Here is a 23,104-nt window from a genome sequence, read left to right on the forward strand (position 1 = left end):
CACATGCCTGCCCCCCTCTTCTTCTTTAAGGAACCTAGTAATATGGAATTGGGGCCCACCCTATTGGCCCTGGTTAATTTGATCATGTCTTTAGAGACTATCTCCAAACACAGTGACCTCGGGAGCCACTGGTGATTGGGATTTCAACATATGAATTTTGACAGAACACAATTCAACCCATAACACCTGATGACCTCAACGTTACTAGATCTTCCTAAGGCCTGTTGTTGAACCGTAAAATAGTGCTACTGAGAATCCTCTTCGCATAAAATGCTTAGCAATGTCTGGCACATAGTATCATCACTTTATAGACAAGGAAAACATAACTCAGAGAGATGGTGACTTGCCCTGTTTTCATCTCTCAGGTGGAATTCTTACACTATAGAACACTACTTTCCTGTACAAGCAAATGCATAATCAAGCAGAATTTTATATAATTTATAAATTTTCTGTATCTCTTACTTGCTTTCTCACAGTATTTTTCTTGCTTCGTTATATACAAGGGCGTAAGAAGTCAAAACTAATAAAAATTTCATTAGGACAGTATAATACTTTTCTGGGACTGTGTGTGACACTTTCATTCATCCTTTCTCCTGATTTGCAAAGACAACTGGCCATAGTCACAGTGATGAAGCCTCGGAAGATCAATGCCTACTTTCAGCTATTAGGAAAGAAAATCAACTCCATGGTTTTTGTTTTTTTTTTAAACTAAGATTATACTTTATGGTTGCCTGGTGCTCTACATCTATTACAGCTGCTTAATCCTCAACACCATCTTATGACCTTGCTTTATTTAGCTCTCGTAAGAAGCACGTGAAGACGGTATTATTCCCATTTTGTAGCTGAGAGAACAGGCACAGAGCAAGGTTCAGTGTGTTTAAGGTCAAACCTGACAATGACTTGACAAGCTTGACAACGACTGGCAGAACCAGAACTCTCGCAGACATCTTCGCGTCTAAAGTCAAGGCTCTCCACTGTAGGCCACCCTCTCCTTTGGCAAGTGCGATACCTAGTTTCCTCACCTCTTGTGCTCTACATAAAGAGAGCAGGTGCTCGGCAAATGAGACAGTCTGATTTGGGGCAATCTGGACTAAGCTGCAAAAAAATCTTTTACATCCTTTACACGGGCCAAGTTTCCTGACCACTCTGACCACCACCAGTCCCTTGGACCGATAACTCTTTTAAGGCAGCAACCAGTCCCCATCTTTCCCAGTGTCCAGCACACTGAGAGCTCATTAGAGTTCAACAGATATCTGAGACATGAGAGTTTGAGTAAATATTTGTTATATAATTGAATCTGAGCACATTCTTCCGCTAGTGATGGCAACGGGTACTTTTCAGCACAATTCTACAAAAACATCAACAAAAAGAAACATTCAAAACCTCTCCCATCATCTACAACAGAGAAGCCTATAGGTTTTTTCCAAAGATTTATTTTACGGAGAGCGAGAGAGTGAGCGAGCACAAGTGGGAGGAGGGGCAGAGGGAGAGACAGACTCCTCAAGCGGACACCCCACTGCATGTGGAGACTAAGAGTCACGTGAACCCAGGACGCTGAGATCATGACCTGAGCCAGAATCAAGAGTTGGGACACTCAGTCGGTTGACTGAGCTACCCAGGGGCCCCTACAGGGTTTTTCCAATCCCTCAACTCTAAGATCCACTGCCGTCCACTCCTAACAGGGGCTGACCTGACCACCACCTTGAACACCCGTTCCAGGCACAGTGCAACGGGACTTGCCAGCAGAGAACCAGCGGTGTCTTAGTCTGCGGCACGCTTTCAGGAAAATAATTCTGTATGTGGGACACGGACGTTCTTAATTCCCAGGGGGAACTATAATGGACGAGAAGGTCGATCTGAGAGCGGAATTGCTGTTCATCAAGGCCCCTGCACCGTAGAAAGGAGCCATACTAAGCGAAATCAGGCTAACTTTTAGTTTCTCAAGAATATACCACTGCTTGGATTTTTTTTTTAAATGTCAAGTTTGTTTTGCCACAGGCAGCCCAGGCAGGTCTTGACCGTACCTTGGAAACTATCTGACCACTTCTGAGCTGCTGAGTGCACAGGGAAGGGACGTGGGCAGAGGTGGCCAGAGCGTTCTTCTAAACTTTGCTCTAAGCCCTCCGACAACTTCAGAGACTTCTGGATGTCCGTTTGTTCATCTCTGTTGCTTTTGTGTACCCTGTGGTGAACCGGCTATCACCTTCCTGGCTACCAATTTCATAGAGCTTTTGAAATAGATTTAAACAAAGAAACAAAAAAACAAAAACGAAAACAAAGTTTGAGGTCCCAGAACAAAAGCATTCAATAAAGAATTGAAAAGATAAAGTATTGGGGTGCCTGGGTGGCTCAGTGGGTTAAAGCCTCTGCCTTCGACTCAGGTCATGATCTCGGGGTCCTGGGATCGAGCCCCGCATCGGGCTCTCTGCTCAGCGGGGAGCCTGCTTCCTCCTCTCTCCCTCTCTGCCTACTTGTGATCTCTGTCTGTCAGATAAATAAAGAAAATCTTTAAAAAAAAAAAAAAAGAAAGAAAGGATAAAGTATTATCAGTATTATACTTGCTGTCTGAATTCATCTTTTCAAAGCATTCTCTGATCTGAGGCAGAAAATTGACTAGAAAACTAAAGAGGCACTCTAGGTTACCTTTTCTATATCAAGGAATCTTACAAATACTCTTTTCTGATGCCTTAATCAAGACAGAAGACATTTCAGAGGGAAATGAAGAGGCATACAAACGGAATAATTCTGCAAATAGCCAAATTAAAATATTTATCCACTTATCACTGTAATATTTACTAAATATATACAACGTACAAAAGGTACTGAACTAGATGCTGTTAAGGATACAGAATTGTGTAAGAAATGTCTACTCATCTGCCCGTCGAGCAACGTCAAGATGAAACTTTTGTTTAGAAAGGATTCAAGTTTCCCTACAACATGGAAGCACGCATTTCTTTTTTTCTTCATTATGACTCCTGGCCTCAGAGTAATTTTAGAGAACGCTGGGGGAGAAACTCTTATCTGTTACTTTCCCCTGACAAGTGGCAGCTTTCTCAAGAGTTACATGGCCACAGAATGGCTGTAACTTCCAAAATATGACATGGGGGGGAGAAAGAAACTCATGTGCCCTTCAGTTTCAATGAGAAAAGTGGAACTGTATTGTCAAGGAAAGCAGGAAGATCAAGATCCCGTGGTCTGGAAAGAAGACCGAGAATGATAGGGCGAAAACATTCCAAATAACAGCTAGTCGCTTGGGATTCCTTGAATGCCCTGCCATATTCAATCACATATAGCTACGCAATGAAAGGAAAAGTTAAGGCCTATCTCACGCCTCACTTATGCTACTGACTGAGCTTAAGAAAGAAAATTAAGACAACCTTTTCAAGTTATTCAAAGGCAAAGCTGCAGACTGGCCATTTAAGGGAATGAGCTCGTTAGATGGGGGGTAAACACTTGTTTAGCCATTAGTCAGCATCTTTACCCAATTAATTTAAAACAGGAAGCCCTAGATTTCCTTAAATTTACCACTATTAGTTTGCTAGAACTGATTGTTCCAACATATAAATTCTTTGTGTGTTTCTTTCCCCTCTAGATTTATGGGCTCAACTGTTCTCAAAAATAGAACTTCTTAATATCTGCTGCTTTCACTTTTAATATTCTCTTTTCCCAAGCCACAGAACCAATGAGCATCAACAAATGAAGTAAATGCGGAGAACCAGCTCTCCTATCCCGGGATGGGGGGATAAAGAAGGGTTTGTACCCCCAGGCAAACAGAACACCCTCACAATAAGGTCAAGATGACGTGAAGGAATCGACATCCCCTCAAACGAAATTCTGTAGTAGTTACAGTTCTAATCTGGCCAGGCCCCCTTTCAGGACAGCCGATCATCAAGAACACTGCTGTATTTGGAATTCAGACAGCAAGACTGCACAGCCTCTTCGCAGAAATGGAAAAGGACACTCAGCCAGCTCTATGTCCTGTGGCGTAATTTCACGTGCAGCACACAAACAATTCTTGGTTTTGTTTTTTTTTTTTGTAAATGAAAAGTAGATCAACTTACATGGCTCTCTGGCAATGAACTGAGGTACAGTGTTGGGCAGAGGAGTACTGGGGTTTGGAGTTCCTACTAGTTTGTTCTTGGCCATCTTCGTGTTTGCCTTAGCAAACTCTAGTCGTAGTGTTTGCGGAATTTCAGGATCGAAGCGGATGCCCTTTGGAAATAAAGAACAAATGGAAGATGTTTTCATTTCCTTAGAGTCAAACCGGAATGGTGACAAAATAAACACACCAGTAAATCCTGGCCTATCAGAAGGAAAGGTCAGCGAGAGCCCTGGTTCTCACTACTTACACAGAATACATGAAAACCTGTAATACCACATGTCTAGAAAAGTCAAGGGAGATTTTGTTTACTTAATGAAAACATTTAGCTACATGTTTTTTCAATTATTTCTTTTCTTCCTGAACAAAAACATTGAGATTCAGGTTTTAAATATGGACTAGCAAATTCCTATCATAGTGAAAAACTTCAATTAACGGCCACTGATGAGAATAAAATAATTCCTGTAAAGCTCTGTGCATACTGGAAATCATGGAGCTCTAGGTCCTTTGCAGTGTTCTGACGCTGGCCTAAAACAATGTCATTCTTCAACGCTTTAGTTTCATCACCCAGAAATAAAGGGAGAAAATCCCCCTCCCTAACTAGAGAGCTTTCTTCATGGTGATACATGTACTGAGTTAGTAAAACAGCAACTAAGATTTAAATGTACCTAGTATCACTTAATCCTAGTTAGCTTGTAAGTTTATAGAAAATTTTAATGTCTTGATGTGGTAAAGTCCCAGTTTTGATTAGAGCTGGCCTACTGGCTACATGGCTAGAGAGAAATCAGATTATATTATACAGGCCAAAGATAGGGTAGTAATTTCAATTACCCTTGACCCTATTATTGCAGTTTACCTAAAACATACTCAATACATAACAAACATTATAAAAACACAAGATTTAGGACAAGATAAGTCTGTTTTGAAACCCTCCCACCATTCAAGAATGCTTCCATTGGGGCGCCTGCGTGGCTCAGTCAGTTAAGCATCGGCCTTTGGCTCAGGTCATGATCTCAGGATCCTGGGATCTAGCCCAGAGTCTGGCTCCGTGCTCAGCAGGGAGTCTCCGCCTCCCTCTCCCTCTGTCCCTCTGTCCCTCCCCCATCGTGCTTGCTCTCTCAAATAAAATCTTAAAAAAAAAAAAAACAGAGGGAATGCCTCCATCACTAAGTATAATGAATAAGATCATATCTATTTTCCAATGTTACGTAGTCCAACAACAGTAACAAAAAGACATCCTAGCAGACTGCATAAATGTGCATCTGAGACAGGCTCAGGTCCCATGTTTGTCTGTACAGTATGTTCTGGAAGGGGGTAGAGTTCTGAAAAGGTGTATCCTATGAATGCGGGTTTTCCATTTAGTGCACATGTGAGCCTATGGGCCCCAAAGTCCCCTTTCTCCTTAATTAGCTTGAAGAAAAGTCAAAGGAATTCCCACCAGAAATCAGTAAGAATCTCTATGTACACCAGGAGGAACAACTCTGAACTTCACAGGCTCAGCTCCAAAGCTGGGAAGAAGAGCCTGAGACTGGAGGGTAGCAGCGAAACGAGAAATAAGGGGGGAGGAGGAAAGAGAGGTCTTCCGGGAGGTACAACAAAAGCCACGGAGCCCTGAGCTACAGACATCCTGGGGTGGGTGGAACCTCTCTGGGAGCCTCATTTATCCATTCTGAGAAGAAACCAACTGCAAGTGGCAAACAGGGGTGGGCAGGAAGAGAAGGAATCCGCTCTGCACAGCCCTAACCGACAACAAGAAGCGAAAAGGGGGGGTGCCAGTTATAAGAAGTGTAAGAAGAACTTCTCTCCCCAACTGGTCTCAGCTTCTGTTTCAACTTAGGAAACCTCAGCATTATCTTGCCAAAGACGTCTCTTCCTCATAGACAAAGCAGCATTCTGAAGCGTTTCACTCTACCAAAGCTAATGTCACAACGGAATAAATATTGCCAAATACGGACCCGAAGAGCGTCGTCTTCGCTGGGAGACTAATGCAGTCAGTCCCCGGCTATCACGTAAGGGTATGCTGCGGAAGGACTCGCGTATTCACACGACACCCCATGAGCTCACACAGTAACGATCTGCCATCCATTTCAGGGTGTCCTCCTTGGCGGTCAACTCCACCAACCTTCCTGTAAAGAAGGAACTTTCCTAAACCTGAGCCCATGTCACCTTGGTCACTGTGGTCAGGGCCCCAGTAACCTGAGAAGAGCATGCTGGGACCGGCCAGTGGTCCTCTGGAGCTTCTACCCTGGATAACAAGGAGGCAATGAGGCGGTGGCACATCTGAATTCTGTGTCCCCAGCTCTTCCCCTCGTGTCCCAGAGTCAACAGAAGCTCTGCACAACATGCTGGCCTCTTACGCCGCCTGGACTGGTGGCTTGTGTCCTAAGACATGCTGAATTGAGTCTCCCCCATTCCCAAGCCCCTCTTCATATCCCTCCTCCCTGTGTGAGCTCAAGTAACAACGCCATCATGTTCCAAATCAGAGTTCCAGCTCCTTATTTAAAAAAAAAAAAAAAGCAAGCTCAGAAGTTAAAATGACCTAATTTGTTTGGCAGCTTATTCAGAGGCTGGAGGCTTAGAATACAAGCCGCATTCCTCTAACATCTTTAGCAGCAATACCATATTTGGTAATCAATATCCTGCTCGGCTCACTTCCTATCCAGAGGGATCAGCCAAGCCAAAAACATTCTAAATGTTAAAGGATAACGGAGAGGGGGAGAGGGGGGCAGGGCTCGGGAGAACATGGAAATGGCAGGGGAGAAAAAGAGGAAGATAGATAAGGAAACATGAAAAAAAATGAAAACACACCAAAAAACCAACCCAATACCTTGTGCTTTTAATTAAAGCCCTAATAAGATTATTCTCTGGCCAGAGTGACTTCACATTAAACCCTGTCAGCGTACGATTACTGTCACATCAAGGGGAACTCTGTGCCTTCCAAAATCAACTTCTTCCCTTTTTGCCTATAACCCACCAAAACTCCTCCTCTAATGAAGAGAAGCCCTCCTCTTACACCTGTGAATGGTAACTTATTTACACAGTTTCTGGCTAACAGTGTGATGTCAATCTGAGAATACAGTTACTTAGAAGCGACCTAATCTGACTGACTAGGCTACAGGGACAGCCAACAGCCTCTCTTCAAGGGGGCCCGAAACACACTCACCAAACCAATACAGGTTCCCACTGATCTTCCAAGACCGAAACCCCTCCGAGAGCAGGCTCTGGGAGGTATGAAGATAGTGGGGACAAACAACGTACCTTCACAGTCTAGGATTCCTAAGAGTCTACCAGGGCAGTTTCAAATCATATGCTTTGGTGTCGGGGATGGAATGTTTGTCCTCCCCAAATTCCTGTATTGAAGCCCTAACCCCCAACGTGATGGTATTTGGAGGTGGGGTCTAGGGAGGTAGTTAGGGTTAGATGAGGTCATCATCCCCTTTTAGGGGATTAGTATACGCTCATATGAGGAGGAAGAGACACCAGGATCACTCTCCAAGAGCACACACCAATGAAAGGCCACCTGAGCAGTCAGTGAGGACTGCAAGCATGCGAGAGGGTTCGCACTAGATCCGGACTCTGATGGTAATGTGGTCCTGGACTTTCTAGCCTCCAGAACTAAGAGAATCAACCGTCTGCTGTTTGAAGCATCCCAGTCTATCGTGTTTCGTTACGGCAGGCCCAGCTGGTCTTGCTAACATGCTAACACGGTCTTCTTTCCTGGGCCAGTTTCTAAAATACTTCACAGTACTTTTTCTGAACCTTCTGTGGCCTCCTATGCGTAATGTCCCCTTTTCCACCCGCCCCGCCTCCAACTCCACCCACTCCCCTCATCGCAGGGACTCAACCCACAGGAGCAGTCTTACCCCACTGGCGCGTGGCCTGGGATTATCATCACTGGAAGCCCTAATAATTCAGTCTCAAAAGCTACTAAGAACGATTAGCAACTCCTAAGGAAAATTCGGGCTCTGCATTTACCTACTATGCTTTAAACTCAGTTACTGCATTCAGGACTCTGCTGAAGAAATTAAAAACACACACACAGACACAGACAGACAGACACACACACACACACACACACACACACACACACAACCCCCAAAACAACAACAACACTCTTTTCCCCTTTCTCTCAAATGTAAACAAAGCTTAAGAAGTGTTTGTAAATAAAGGTTAAAAGAGATTTTTCTGAACTGTGGGCTTAAACCTCCACGTGCAAATTTGTGTCCTACTGATACTGAATTAACTTCCTAAGTAAGTTAGCTTAAAAATGCCATTTCATAGCTCAAAAACTCTATCAAAACTTAGAGTCCTAAAAGGATAAGGGAAGAGCTAGTAAAAGAATGAAACACAAGAAAATGGGCAAGGTAGAATGACCAAATCCTGAGGACTCAAGCCCACAGAGATCCAGAGTCACTGGTAAATGAATTCCAGCTCCTCCCGGGACTTCGAGACAAGATGGGGAAGCTATTACGCGAATATGTACGAAGCCCAGATCCCAGGGAGCTCTCCAGTTTCTTCGGTACTTGTGACACTGGCTTCTGGTGCATTCTGGCTGGTGCTGGAATGATTTAGTAGCTGAAAGCACAGATTTGGGACCCTGTGAGACTGAATCATTCTGAACATAACGGTACAACATCATTCCAACTCCTTCCTACTATCACTAATCTTGGATTAATGTTATCCCACATGAGTAGGAATAAAGATTACTAGGAGTTTATTCACTGAATAATGGGAGGGGGAAAAAGAGGAAAAGGGCTACTCTTCAATGATTAAAATATCCTTATGGGCTTACCTTCACATGCAATGTGTCACGGTCCTTGAGAAAACAAACCAGATATAAAAGATTTTTTGCGGAAAAATGGAGAAAACCAAATACAGAATACAAGCATAGGTGATATTTGGGAATTGTCCATTTTATTAGGTGTGAGATTATGGTAATTTAGGAAAATGTCTTCAGCTTTTAGTACTAAAATACAAAGACTGCAATGACAAAATGCCACAATATGACAGCATGTATTTACGTTAAAATACTTAGGAGAAAAAAAAAAGCGAATGTGGCAAAATGTTAAGTTGGTAAATTCTGGTGATGGGTTAATTACTACATCCTCTACTTTCCGGTATGCCTCAAGTTGCAGGACAGAAAGTTAAAAAAAAAAAAGGTGGGGGGGGGGTGCGCCTGGGTGGTTCAGCTGGTTAAGCATCTGCCTTCGGCTCAGGTCATGATCCTGGGGTCTTGTGAGAAACACAGCCAAGGCAGAAAGCGACTGGGGAACGGCGGGGTGGGGGTGGCAGAGGCATCATAGAGGAAGTGATGGAAGGGCAGAAACTGACCAGGTGGCAGTCCAGGAAAGGGCTCAGCAGAGCTGCATGTGACAGGATGCACAGCAGGGGGAGTGTGCATGTGCCCGCCCACGCGCGCAGGGGAGGTGGGGAAAGGATTGCACCAGCCGGCTGCGGTGAGATCACAGGGCCGTTCACGGCACGAGGAAGGACCCTGGAGTATGTGCACGGCTGAGCTACTCAACTTTTTAAATTGGATAAATAATATGATCAGATTTAGTAGAGCCATGATTTTCAAGTGTTCACAGGCATCAGAATCATCTCCTTGACTTCCTGAATACGGAGTGCTGAGCACCCCACCTCCCCAGTCTCTGATTCAGTAGGTCTAGGAGGGGACCTGAGAATCGGCATTTCTAACAAGTTCCCAAGCCCACGCTAGTACTGCCTGCACAGGGCTATTCGAGAATCACTGTCGTGGCGGACAGCTCCGGCAGTGCCAGCGCAGCAGGGCTGAAAGCAGACACGGAACAGACAAGACGTGAAGCAGTCAGAGCAGATCTGCAAAGAGGTGTTTGGGGTGGCTGCCAGGGTGGCCCCTCTTCTATAGGAGGGCACCCAGAGGCCGGGGTCCGCCTTCTGAGCCCTTACTTCCCTAGCAACAGCTCTGGCTAGTCAAGGGACAGGGGCTGCCCGAAATGACCAAACGTGTTTTTTATTCTGAGGATTTCCACCTTGAGTATCAGTGACAGGAAATGGCGTTGATGGGCAGTAAGTCCCCTTGACAGTCTCCCACTACGGGAAAGGTCTCCCAGTCCCTGTCACTGAGGTCTTCCCAGCTTTCCCGATGCCTGATGGAGGCTTACTTGGTACATTCTTCAAACCTGCGAGCGAGCAGCTTCCCCCCGTGTCTTCACAATAAAAGCAGGTTGGTTTGTCAGTCCTGGAGAACTAGTTTTAGGGACAATGAAAGCATTCATTTAGAGAAAATACTGGTAAAGAATGAGGCAAAGCTATAGTCACCCCCACTGCAGCACAAGGTTAAGAAAAAAAGAACAACAGTGTTTGGTAGTCTGGCAGGGAGAGGAGACCATATACACTTGGACGTGAACACTATCTGTGTGAGTCCAGGAATGTTCACGGTGGGACCAATTAACCTGCTAAGAGTGGTAACTTTGGGGGTGCTTCATGGGGAGGGGGAGAGCACTTGTGTTTTGAATGGTTTGTACTGAGTTTCTGACAAATATGCTTAATCTGAAAAGTCAGAATTTATAAAATCTGATTATAAAAAGGAGGAAGGAGGAAAGCTGGTAGGAGAGGTTTCCTAGGGGGTGCTAGCAGAGGCGGAACAGAACGGGAGAAGACACCCTAGAGCAGAGCCCTCCACTAGCTGCATTAGTGGTTTCTGTTCAGTTTTTAAAAAAGTATTTTGAAGGAACTTTTGATTTAAAGAAAAGCTGCAAACGCAGTACAAACAACTCCTATATGCCCTCTGCCCAGACCCCCCTCCCCACTTTTTCCTGCCTGAACTGCGTAAGAGGAAGATGAAGCACGATGCCCCTTTACCCTTTACAGTTTGATTTCCCAAAAGCCAAGACATCTGTTTCCCTGATCGAGGATCTACTCCAGAGTCATACAGAGCACTTAGCTGTCATCTCTTTAGTCTCCCGGGACATCTTCCTTTGTCCTTGTCTTCTGTGACCTTGACATTTTTTTTTAGGAGTACAGGCTATTTTGTAGAATGTCCCTCAATTTGGGTTTATCTGATTTGTTTTTTGATTAGATTCAGGTTATGCATTTTTGGCAGGAGTATCACAGAAAAGATGTGTCATTCTCAGTGTACCGAATCAGGAGGCACATGATGTCATTTTTGTCGCATTACTAGTGACAACTTTGATCACTTGCCAAGTTTTTCCACTATAAGGTTATTTTTTTTAATTAAAAAAATAGATCTCCTAATTAAAGATCTCCTAGGGAGATACTTGAGACTATATAAATATCCTGTTTCTCATCAAGCTTTCACCAATTTTAACATCTATTGATTCTTGCCTGAAGCAATCACTACTATTGCAATTGTCAAATGCTGATTTGCTACTCTCATCATTCCTTCTATATTTTTTTCTCCTCTAAGGAAAAGCTTATCTTTCTGCCCCATCTACTGTTTATTCATTCGTCTATTCATTTGTTCACTCATATTATCAGTACTGATTCATAGCTTCTTGGACTTGATGATTTATAATTACTATTTATCTCGGTACTCAGATCGTTCTGGGTCTGTATATACATGCACACAAACACTTTCACATCCTTATCTATTTCTCTACATCTAGATATATAAAAACACTGGGGCAGCTGGATGGCTCAGTGGGTTAAGCCTCTGCCTTCGGCTCAGGTCATGGTCTCAGGGTCCTGGGATCGAGTCCCACATTAGGCTCTGCGGGGAGCCTGCCCCCCCCTTCTCTCTCTGCCTGCCTCTCTGCCTACCTGCAATCTCTCTCTGTCAAATAAATAAAATCATCAAACAACAACAAAAACAAAAAACAAAAACACAAGTTTGTATGGATGGCTCCAATTCCAGCCTCACACCACTGGGTTAATTCTCGTCTCCCCACTCCATGTTTCTAACTCCTTTTCCACACTATACATTTATGTATTTGCTCAGCCCAGAATGGCATACTAAGTCGTTTCAGAACTCCCGCAACAGTATCAACATAAAAACAAACTCGCTAACTCAAGTTCAATATTTACAGTTCTTTTTGACTTTTTAGCCTGAAAGTATACAGCAGGTATGTATATTCAAGAACTACTGGCCTTCGGTCTCCTGCCCCCGCTTCAGTGTGGCTGTATTACTCATTCGAAACACAGTCTGACTCACTCCTTTTGCCTTGTATTCCGCTTGGGTCTCTTCCCATCCTTGTCTTTACTTTATGTATTCACAGAAGGTAAGACTGTTTTACCACTTAAAAAGTTAAAAGTTGATTCAACAACCCATTCACCAATTTTATGTCTGGGGACTAAAACGCTGAGGACCTAGAGTTTTGGCACCCCCTTGTCACCTGTTGTGACTTCCTAAGATCCTGAACCTTTAAAAGGAAGCATCTAACCCAACATTTCTGATCAAATTTATTGTAAGCTAATTTTTATCTGATTTTCAACTTCTAACTACAATATGTTGAACTGTTTCACAAGGGAGAGAGAGAAGGGAAGGGGATAGAGAACTGGAGCTTAATCTGCGGTAAAAAACACCGCTTTTATAAAGGATCACTGAAGTTCATGGCCTGAAGCTAGGGGAGGGAGCATTTCTCCAGGCTGAGTTGTTCTGGATGCCTGGTTTCTCCCAGTTAAAGTCCCAGGTTGAAAGCCTTTACAAAGCCCCAATACCAGCAAATTCAAATGTTTAGGATTATTCCATTTGGTGAAGGACAGGAAACCACTGGAAAGTAACAGGCTGCCTCTACCTCTCATTCCACGGTCAGTGGACTCTGCCCTTCTGTGGGAGACAGTCAAGCCACCCAGTAAGCTACCCAGTTCTTTTAGAAAAAAGGTCGTTTCCTACCAGAATCTCCTAGGCATTTCACACACACCCCTTTCCGATCCAGTAATCCAGCCGATCTGATCTGTACTGGATGTCCTGGGTCAGATGAAACTGCCGCCCCTTTTTTGGGTCAAAGAAAAGTAATAAGGCGGCAGCCATTTCCTAAGACTCCACTCCATACCCTGAAAGCGTTTCCTGGCTGTTTCTAATAAACTTTTTACTGACCCTTTCCTCCATCCCCAAATCCAACCGAAAACCCACTGCTGCTTGAAAGGAATGTGGGGCATCCAGAAAACCCTGCCTAGCCAGGTGTCGAAGCTGAAGAGGAGAAACAAATGCCCTTTAAGTTGTAAGTTTTAACCAATTCATTCCGACTTTCTGATACAGAATGAGGGTAATCTGTCACCAGAAACCATATATGTAGTACAATAAAACCTCAGCGTATAAAAATCCGTTTTCTTTTGTAATAATCTGCTCAGTTCTTCCTTAGCCTTGGGAATCTTCTCTAACCTTTACAAATGAAGTCAATGAAACCATCCTGTCTGCAGGAAATGAGAAACCTGAGGAAAGGAGCTCAAATCAAGGTCAAGCTTAGGAGTGACCACTCTCTGACCTCTTCTAATCTAATCTCGGTACCTGGATCTCGTCTTCTCTCCACTCCACACCTCCCTCCTTATCTCGGTTTCTGGTACTAAACTGCAGATCTTTCGAGAGCCAGGGTTCTGATGTGCCTCTTCAGGTTCACCCAAGCAGAGACCCCCAATACATCTCCAGGGCGACTTCACAACCTGCTCTAACAAACTCGAAGACTCAGAGCTCCACCAGGTGGCAGCTGATCTGCCTGGTGTCCACTGCTGGCCTCTCTCACCACTGAGAGAGTCTTAACTTTTTTTTAAGATTTGATTTTACTTGACAGACAGGGAGAGAGGGAACACAAGCAGCAGGAGAAGGAGAAGCAGACTCCGCAGGGAGCCCCACGCCGGGCTCGATCCCAGAACTCTGGGATCACGACCTGAGCCGAAGGTAGACACTTAATGACTGAGCCACCCAGGCACCCTAAGTTACAACTTTTTTTTTTTTTAATGAAATGTTTTATTTGACAGAGATCACAAGCAGGCAGAGAAGGGGGGGGGGCAGGCTCCCTGCTGAGCAGAGAGCCCAATGCGGGGCTCAATCCCAGGACCCTGAGATCATGACCTGAGCCGAAGGCAGAGGCTTAACCCACTGAGCCAACCAGGCATCTCCTAAGTTGTAACTTTTAATGCTTTTCTTTCTCTTTTTGAAGGCAGAGATTATTATCCCACAAGGCAGAAGAAATCAGTATGGTGGGACTGGGGCAGAGGGGAAGGGTGGAGATGGGGAGCATTGACTTCCTTCTAAATTTTCAAGGATCAGACACAAACATTGAACCAACATCACTCATTTCTGTAAACGGTGGTACATTAAACAGTATCTATGGGGAAGGAAGAACTCGTTCAATTCTCAGGAGTAAGTAAAGAGATTGACACACTCTGCTGATGGCACGCAGGCTTTATAAAGCACATACATACTTAGCTATTGTGATCACAACTCTGGCTGAGTTTTAGTCAACAACTATCCATTTCCTCTGCAACCTCTTAGCTTCTTCCTTAAGAAACTTAGCGCTCCAACACCAGTTTCCTCTGCTACAGCTGACGAGACACGCTGATAAATCAGTTCCCTCCCGTTGACTAGAACAAGTTCATAAATAAGAGAATGATTATTACCTATGTATGCTGCACTCGACGGATTTCCAGTCGTAGTATGTGGGGAAAGATACGGCCAAGAGATTCAGAGGTTGGAGGTAGCTTCATTATGTTATACTATCCAGCCACAAAAATACATGTAGGTCCTTTCTTGCTAAATGACCAAATATTAAAAATCTATTTATGACTTTGGTTTCTATTTATTTAATGTTGGCTTACCTAAAAATTAAATGCTATCCTTAAAGTTGCTAGAATACCATAAGCTATTTTTTAACAGCTTTATGAAATACAATTTACATATCCTAAAATTCACCCTTCTGGGTTCAATTCAGTGAGTTTTCATATAGTCACTGGGTTATACAACCATCACCATTATAGAGCTTAATACATTTTCATAACCCTCTAAAGAAATTCTGTACCCATTAGTAGCCTTTCAGTCCTCCCTCTCTTCCCTCTTCAACTTACCCCTCCAACCAATAATCTGCTTGAGTCTCCATGCCTATTTATTCTGGATATTTCCTATAAATGGAATCATACAATACATGGTACTTTGTGACTGGCTTTTTTCATCCAGAATAACGTTTTCAAAGTTCATCCATATTATACCACATAGGAGACCCTCACTGCTTTTTATTGCCAAATAATAATCCATTGTACAAATACATCACATTTTGTTTCCCCTTTCATCAGTTCATGGACATTGGATCGTTTCCACTCTTTTTTGGCGGCTAGGAACACCAGTCAAGTTTTTGTGTGGACACAACTCCATAGGAGTGGAACTGTTGAAGCCTATGTTAACTTTTTTGAAGAACTGTAAAACTCTTCTCCGACATGGATATACCATTTCAATCCTACTACCAATGCAGGAGTAGCCCAGTTTTTTCACATCCTCACCAACACTTGTGATTGCCTTTATTATCTCAGCCATCCTAACAGGCATGATATGGTATCTCATTGTGGTTTTGATTCACATTTCTCTCTGCTGTTATATTTTAAAACATTTTATCAAGTGGGCTAAGAATACAGTCCTCTGGTTTACAAAGAGCATTTTGGCTACAGGAAAGGAAATAACCTGGGGACTGCAAATCTTTCAACATATAAAAAACGAAGTTGAAAGAATTAACTTTTACCTTCTAGAAGTTAAAAACAAAAATTAGAAATACAAACGGTTTTTGGAAAATTATTGATAGACATGTCATTCCCATCAGAAAGTAGGAGGTAAATACATACTTTGGAGGTATTCTCAAGTCTGAGGGGACCAAGATTTATTTACAGCTTTCTGAGAATTGTCAGCTTTCTCTTTCACAGGCGGCATAAAATATTCAGATTAGAAACAGACTCTAGGCAAGGTACATGCAAAAGTTTCCCTAGGAGTCTGAAAACAATTGCTACATTCAGTTGGAACCTTACAATGACTCAAGACAAGCCAAAAAGAAACATGCATCTGGGTAATCTGTTCCCGTGGAGATGAGGCTCAGAAACAAAAGTGTGGAGGGAAGTTAAAGGAAGAGCTACATGTTATAAACAGAAAAGATTGAAAGAAAGGAGATAAGGGACCTGGGGGGCCGGGGGGGGGGGGGTGGTGGTGTAAGGGGGCAGGAATCAACACAATTTTAAAAACTTGTTCCAATGCGTCATTTCTGAAAATGAATGAGTAAAAATTTCCTACCACTTATAAAGTGTAAAAGTTTTCTATTACCGTTTATAAAACTTAAACAAACAAACAAGGGACGCCTGGGTGGCTCAGTGGGTTAAGCCGCTCCCTTCAGCTCAGGTCATGATCCTGAGGTCCTAGGATCAAGTCCCGCATTGGGCTCCTTGCTCGGCGGGGAGCCTGCCTCTCTGCCTGCTTGTGTGCTCTCTCTTTCTGACAAATAAATAAATAAATAAAAATCTCAAAAAAAAAAAAAAATCCCAACTTATCTAAATAAAGATCACAGAAGCACGTCGCTGGTAGAGGTCTAGGTCAGGTTCTCCGACAGTAAGTCGGTAAGTCGTAGAGAGAGAGAGCAAAATAAAGCATGAAATTCACAGAATTTTAGGACTTAATTTTTGGGACCACCTAACCTAGCAGTTTTTCATCATGGGTAGCATTCCTCACTGGCCGTGTCCCCCACCCACGCCAACTCCTTAGGGATATCTGGAAATGTGTGAGGGTGTTTGGGGCTGTTACAAGACTTGAGACCACACTGGCATTCAGTGGGCAGGAGGCAAGGGTGTTAGAGTCCTGCTACAAGGGCCGTCTGACACTACAGCAATACAGTCTCGCTCAGAAGGCCAGTTACTTCCTCCATATAGACGGAGAAATTAAGATCCAAAAAGTAATCCACCTAAATTCACAACTGACTGGGAGAATCCAGAATTCACTTTTTTTTTTTTTAAAGGTTTTATTTATTTACAGACAGAGATCACAAGTAGGCAGAGAGGCAGGCGGGGGGGGGGGGGAGCAGGCTCCCCGCTGAGCAGACAGTCCGATATGGGGCTCGATCCCAGGACCCTGAGATTATGACTTGAGCCCAAGGCAGAGGTTTTAACCCACTGAGCCACCCAGGCGCCCCTAAAGATTTATTCTTGCGAGAGAGACAGAGAGAGCAAGCACGACGAATATGGGTGGGAGGAGGGAAGAGGGAGAAGCAGCCTCTCTGCTGAGCAAGGACCACCCCCCCCCAATGTAGGGCTTGATCCCAGGACCCTGGGATGGTGACCCACGAAGGCAGACGCCCAACCGAGTCACCCAGGCATCCCAGAATTCAATTTTCCGATTCCCATGATTGCGTGAACGTGTAATATTACAGTGCTGTAAAGCTATTTATCTGACAAAGGCTACATTATCTTTCAAAAATAAGGGAGGGTGTTGTTCCGTTTCCGCTGTGTTGAAACTTAGGTACACGTGGGATCCGACAAGGAATGAATAAGTGAGAAGAAGCTGTCGTATGTAAACCATATTTCATACTCTCCCTAAATAAGGGCACTGCTTGTAGAAACACCAGGATTGTTAACACAACAGCCTGTGCTGCTGGGCCACTGCCCACTGAGAAATTATCACAGCAATTATGCCTCGTTCCTTCTCTTAATCCAACTACCTCAAAGTCCTTGCTCTGGATTTACCTTAGAATAATTTGATTTACTACTCATTATCCTCCTTACCTAAACAGTCATTTGAAAAGAATGTGTCCTATTCTCTTAGTAATGTGTCTCGATTACACTTAGAGAGACCCCTTTCCAAGGGCTCTCTGCAGGTATACCTGACGTGCCCTTGGACTGAAGTCGAGCTATGCATCCAAGGACAGTTCCTTTCTCCACTGCCTAATAGAATACTTTTCCAAGTGAATATTAGGTTTTTGGTGGTCACATGTTTTTAACCCCTTAAATTTAAAAAAAAAAAAAAAACAACACTATTTAATTTTGTTTCTAAACCACATGTTCCATAAAACACAATGAAACTAACCTGCTTTGAAAATTTTAGTGACAAAGGAATAGGTATCCACACCCAGCCCAGAAGGTCTCCAGAGGGTCATCCTTCATTTTTAAGCCTATGTAATTCCTCCTCTGATAACATTTTGTGACAAGCGCAGTTCTCAGTGTTCTAATAGAATCAGCGTGGCCACAGTAGAGAAACCCATTATCACCCTTCATTAGTCATCCTGGGTCTGGAATAGAAGTGTCTTGATAGTATTTCCTAGTGACTGGGACACTTCCTAGAACACAATTTTTACCCTTGGCTTCACTTTTATTCATGTCAACAAACTACAGCATTCACATCCATACCCTCTAACTACCAAGCCAGAATCTTACAGTGAAAACCTGCAAGTAGTTACAAGAGGATGTATGCACCCCAACAACGAAGTGAGCAAAACCTTGTTTCTGCCCCCTAAGTACAGGACTAGAAAAGAAACTAAGAGAAGACGGTCCTGGTGGGTCCCCTTCCCCTTACAGGTGAAGGTAGCAAAACACACACTCAAAGCAAACAAACACACAAAAACCCCAGAAAATCACTGGTTCTCCGAAGTCTCAGCTAGAGTTATAGTGACAGTTACAAAAGAGACAACCCAATCCAAGCTCACAACTAATTCTGGATGGAACCTCCTCCCAAACAGGCTTAAACTGTGGCAATTAGCAGTGGGTGCTCTGGAGTCAGCCTGCATTCAAATCTCCCTCCGCTGCAGATCCTAGGAATGTTGTTTAACCTTTCTGAGCCTCACTTTCCTCAGTTATAAACTGGAAATCAACAGTCCATATTCCAGCGCCGCTTTTAAGAAAATGGTTCTTGGGTGCCTGGGTGGCTCAGTTGGTTAAGCGGCTGCCTTCCGCCCAGGTCAAGATCCCAGGATCCTGGGATCGAGTCCCACATCGGGCTCCCTGCCCAGTGCGCAGCCTGCTTCTCCCTCTGCCTTTGCCCCTCCCCCTGCTCATGCGCTCTCTGTGTCTTCCTCAAATAAATAAAGTCTTTAAAAACAAAAAACAGTTCTTCATGTCAGTGGTTAACATTTGGCCTATGATAAACCTTCCCGTGGCCTAGGGCTCATCTGCTAAGGAGCTACCGCCCCTAAACGTGGGCTGCTGACGATTACTTCTCTCTTTTGGCTTTTCTGGAAAAGGTGCTTCTAACCACTTGTAAAAGGGAAGGAGAGTCATGACCCAACTGTGGGATTCCCACAACTGGACAAAGCAGCAGGATTATCGGAGCTGTTGGCCAAATCAGTGCTGTGCGGTTTCAAATTCTTCTTTTAGTCCACCTGGTTTCGCTTCCCTCAGCCATCACCCCCCCAAGCCCCCTCCCCCCCAGCTTCAGGGAGCTGATGATGGATGTCCTCCCCCTCTTGCCCATTTCTGTTCATTCACGCAGTCTAGCGGCTCTTGGGGTGCTGACTGCTAACCTCAGAGGCCAGATCCACATTCTGGGAGAATCAGGCGTGAGGCCTGCGGAGGTATCTGGAGCTCCGTCTGCCTTGGCCGTCCACCCCACCTCCACTTCTTTTCTGCTAAAGCACACTTTTCGCGAGCCAGCCAGCCCCCGTGCCCACAGCCGTGCCCCAGGAGAATCTGCTTTGTATAGGGTGACTGTAAAGTCATGACAGGGTCTTTGAAGAAGTTATAAACTCAACCTTAAACATGTCAGCAGACCCCGAGTCAAACAGAGTTTATTTTCCAGAGGGCTGCGAGGCCACGACTGTTTGAACTCTTGCCACCAGGTTCTCAAACTGTCCTAAAAAAGGATGATCGAAAGACCTGGGCCCTCACAACGTTAGGAAAAGGAGGTCTCCACGTCAGGCATGGACAGTTACCCATTAAAGCCGTATTTTACAGTGACGCCTTGAAACATAGGCCAGAGTGCAGATGGTGTTCTTTCATTCAGGAATCCTGACGTTAACATTTTTACTCCAAGGATTTTGAAGGTAAACAGAGGTCAACTCTTCTGGTCCAGACAAAGGCATTTCTTAGAATCTTGAACACCCCAACACCAGATGTGGCTCGTGCTGCCAGCAGCCATTTACCATGTAGTCCTAGGGCCACCTGCTCTCATGTTCTCACAGTTGGGACGACAACAGCCATAAGCATCCTCCCTGCCCCCTTTTCAGGGGGGAAGGTAGTAGCTACATGACCGTCTTATCTTTTGGTCCCGCTACCTACTGAACGTTGGCACTCGAACAAACGGCACAACTAACAAAAGCGTAAAAGGAAGCAGATGCTAGGCAGTACCTGCATTTAGTTAGGTTTTTGACCCTCACGAGATCTTGAGGTGGGATCAGGACAAACCTGGGATGGTCCACATCCACTTAATGGTGGCCTGTGACCATCTAGTCTGATATTTGTTGCTTCCGTGGACACCCAAAACCCCTCGGCATTTTAATGGCTAACTTCACTTATTTGGGAAATAAACAGGTTCTGCCTCAAGCAAGTACCTCCCTATACTTGTCCAGAGCCTTATGGACATTTTTTTGTCCCAGCAAAAAATTTTTGAGGAATAAAACATAATGTGTGTCAGTGTTAAGTGATTTCTAGGTAATATGGTTTATCTCTGTAAAGCCCAGAGCATGGGCTTACATCAGTGAGTCTGGCACAACGGGAAAAAGAAAACAATAAAACAGAAGAGATCACAACCCTATTCTTAGCCATAGTTTATATTACTAAACCAGGTTCATTTAGAAAATATACTTCTTTGGTCACATAGTGTATCTGACAAGAAAGCAAAGGTGTTTATGTGTAAATTTATTATTGTTAACTACAAAAAGATTAAATCCCTAATGAAGATTAATTAGGAGCATCACTTTCATAAAGGCCACACATGTGCTCCTATAGCTTGTACCAAGTACAAAAAAAAAAAGGATCAAACTGGGAAGGGAAGAGTTTCTAAATATTTTCTAATTACATTTCCGATATATCATTAATAGATGACCATACAGGTCCTTTAAGACAAAAGGGCTACAGGTTTCAAGGATGGTATCAGCTTTTCAAGGACAAGACCAATCATACTAATTACAAACGAATCTTCTAATTATTGAAAAGGAGACCAACCTGCCTCTGTATCTAACACACGTTTAAGCACATGCCAGGCAAAATAAGAGGTATGCGTGTTTGTAGGAAATACCTTATGAATTCTGAGATATGTTAGATGATTAACGTTGTGCAATATAAGGAGTCTTAGAATGATAAAAACCAAGGATTCTATATCTAAGTAGAAAAACATATGAAGAGTAAGTCCTACTGGTAAAGTAGACAGACTAAAGTCAAAAATACATTTAACGCACTCTAAGGTTCACCTAAAGTGCTTGTTGGCTCATTTCAGGCACCATCTAACTTTCTGTATCTCCTTTAAGGATAATTCTGCAAAGTTTACTTTAAGCCTTTACTGGTGGCTGATGTAGAAGAAAAAAAGATGAAGGAAGGAGAGAAAAACAAGTGTGGATATTAAGAAACTCTACAACTGATAAAAGACAGGTGCCATACCTTCCCAAAATCATTGTGGAAAGACTTCCATTTAAAGATCAGACACAACAGCCTCCAAGTATATTTTGACAACAGCCCTGTTTCTGCTTTCCAGTGTTTGAGCAATGACCACCCCTCCTTAGACAAGAACCAGGGGCATCTCCTACTCAGTGTGCACACAACCTGTGCATAGCCAAGTTGAGCTCACCTTAAAGCCAAGTACCAGGAGGGAGAGGAAGATGCATATAAGCTTGGTCCTGACTGTAGGCAGCACAATAGGGTAAGAGCACAATTCTTTAAGAAGGAAGGCTGTATTACATTTAAAAATAAATATTAGAATATTCTTGAAGTCAACAACTTTATACCCTCAATTTTACTGAGGACAAAAATGAGTACCATCTACAGCAACACATTCTTCGGTTCTCAAAGTCACTGATGAATACCACTACAGATAAATCAATCCATGGGCGGGAAAAATCTATTCTCTGATGGATACGGTAAAAATACAAAAATAAGGAAAGAGGGTAGCATTTGCTCTGTAAACCTGTTTTTAGAAAACTCTAAAAACAAAAACAAAAACCTCTATGAAGCTCCTTCCAACCAAGAGTTTGGGGCTCAGGCACAAATTAGTTGTAAAGAACGTGAACAGTTAAGTTCAAACTTTGGAGGTTCACTGCAAAGTACTTCCTGTGCTGCACAGAGAGCCAAAGGGAAGTGAGTCAAAACAGATCTCGCCTCTGAGCAACTTGCATCGGCGCTCGGCCTCGGTTCTGATGCATCACCTCAAGTCTATTTACTGTTGACCTGACAGGGCTGAGGCTAAACTTCTCCTTGCAAAAAAGCTTGTCCAACCATTAACTTAAGGAATCCCAATGGCTGTTAAATAAAATACTTTCTATGGAATGGATGCGGTGTCTTTGGTTTTAAAGAGATTCAACCGGAACCTGAAATGGACGGAGAAATGTACATGATCAGTTCCATAGAAAAGGGAGAGGAGGGGCTGTTTTTTGGGCTCACTATATTTTGAAGGCTTGAATATATATTAAGGACAACACTGCAACTTTGTTTTCCAAAAAAGCTCCAAGAAAGGACTAATGAATCAATTTATCATTAATTACATTATAATGTAAGTCAATGTTCAGTACTCTGAACCCAGTGGAATGCAGAATTCCACAGACATTATTTTAAAATTAAGACTGTCGCGAAGTGGGCTTAAGGAATAAAACCAGTCCTTTGTGAAGATGATCATCCCAATTACCAGAATTTTTACTACTGAGTGGCCAGTGGCTTTAAAAAATATCTCATTTACTTTAAGATACATTTACGCCCTCTGAGATAGGTATTATCAACAAAATGTTAACTGGAAGAAAACTGCGTGCGGTCCAGAGAAGGGTCTTGAATCAGTAGGTGGCATAACCTGGATTTGAACCAGGTCAGCTTGATGGACACTTTTATTACACTTTGCCTAGAAAGCCTCCCAGACATAACTGGTTACCAAGAAGAAACCTTCTCTGTTCTCTCTTGGCCTCAATGTAGAGATTT

At 43.5% G+C, this 23,104-nt stretch overlaps 1 protein-coding gene across 8 annotated transcripts in view; it reads right to left on the reverse strand.

Annotated features, from left to right (window-relative positions):
• Positions 1-23,104, reverse strand: part of RBPMS (RNA binding protein, mRNA processing factor) — a 172,298-nt gene that overhangs the window by 59,480 nt on the left and 89,714 nt on the right. For all 8 annotated transcript variants that reach the window (XM_080796678.1, XM_080796679.1, XM_080796677.1 and 5 more), the window contains one exon: positions 4,062-4,212. In XM_080796678.1, the coding sequence (XP_080652804.1) occupies positions 4,062-4,212 (151 nt within the window). The remainder of the gene's footprint in view (positions 1-4,061; positions 4,213-23,104) is intronic.

The sequence above is a fragment of the Martes martes genome (genome assembly GCF_963455335.1).
Source record: "Martes martes genome assembly, chromosome: 2".
Taxonomy (NCBI): Eukaryota; Metazoa; Chordata; class Mammalia; order Carnivora; family Mustelidae; genus Martes; species Martes martes.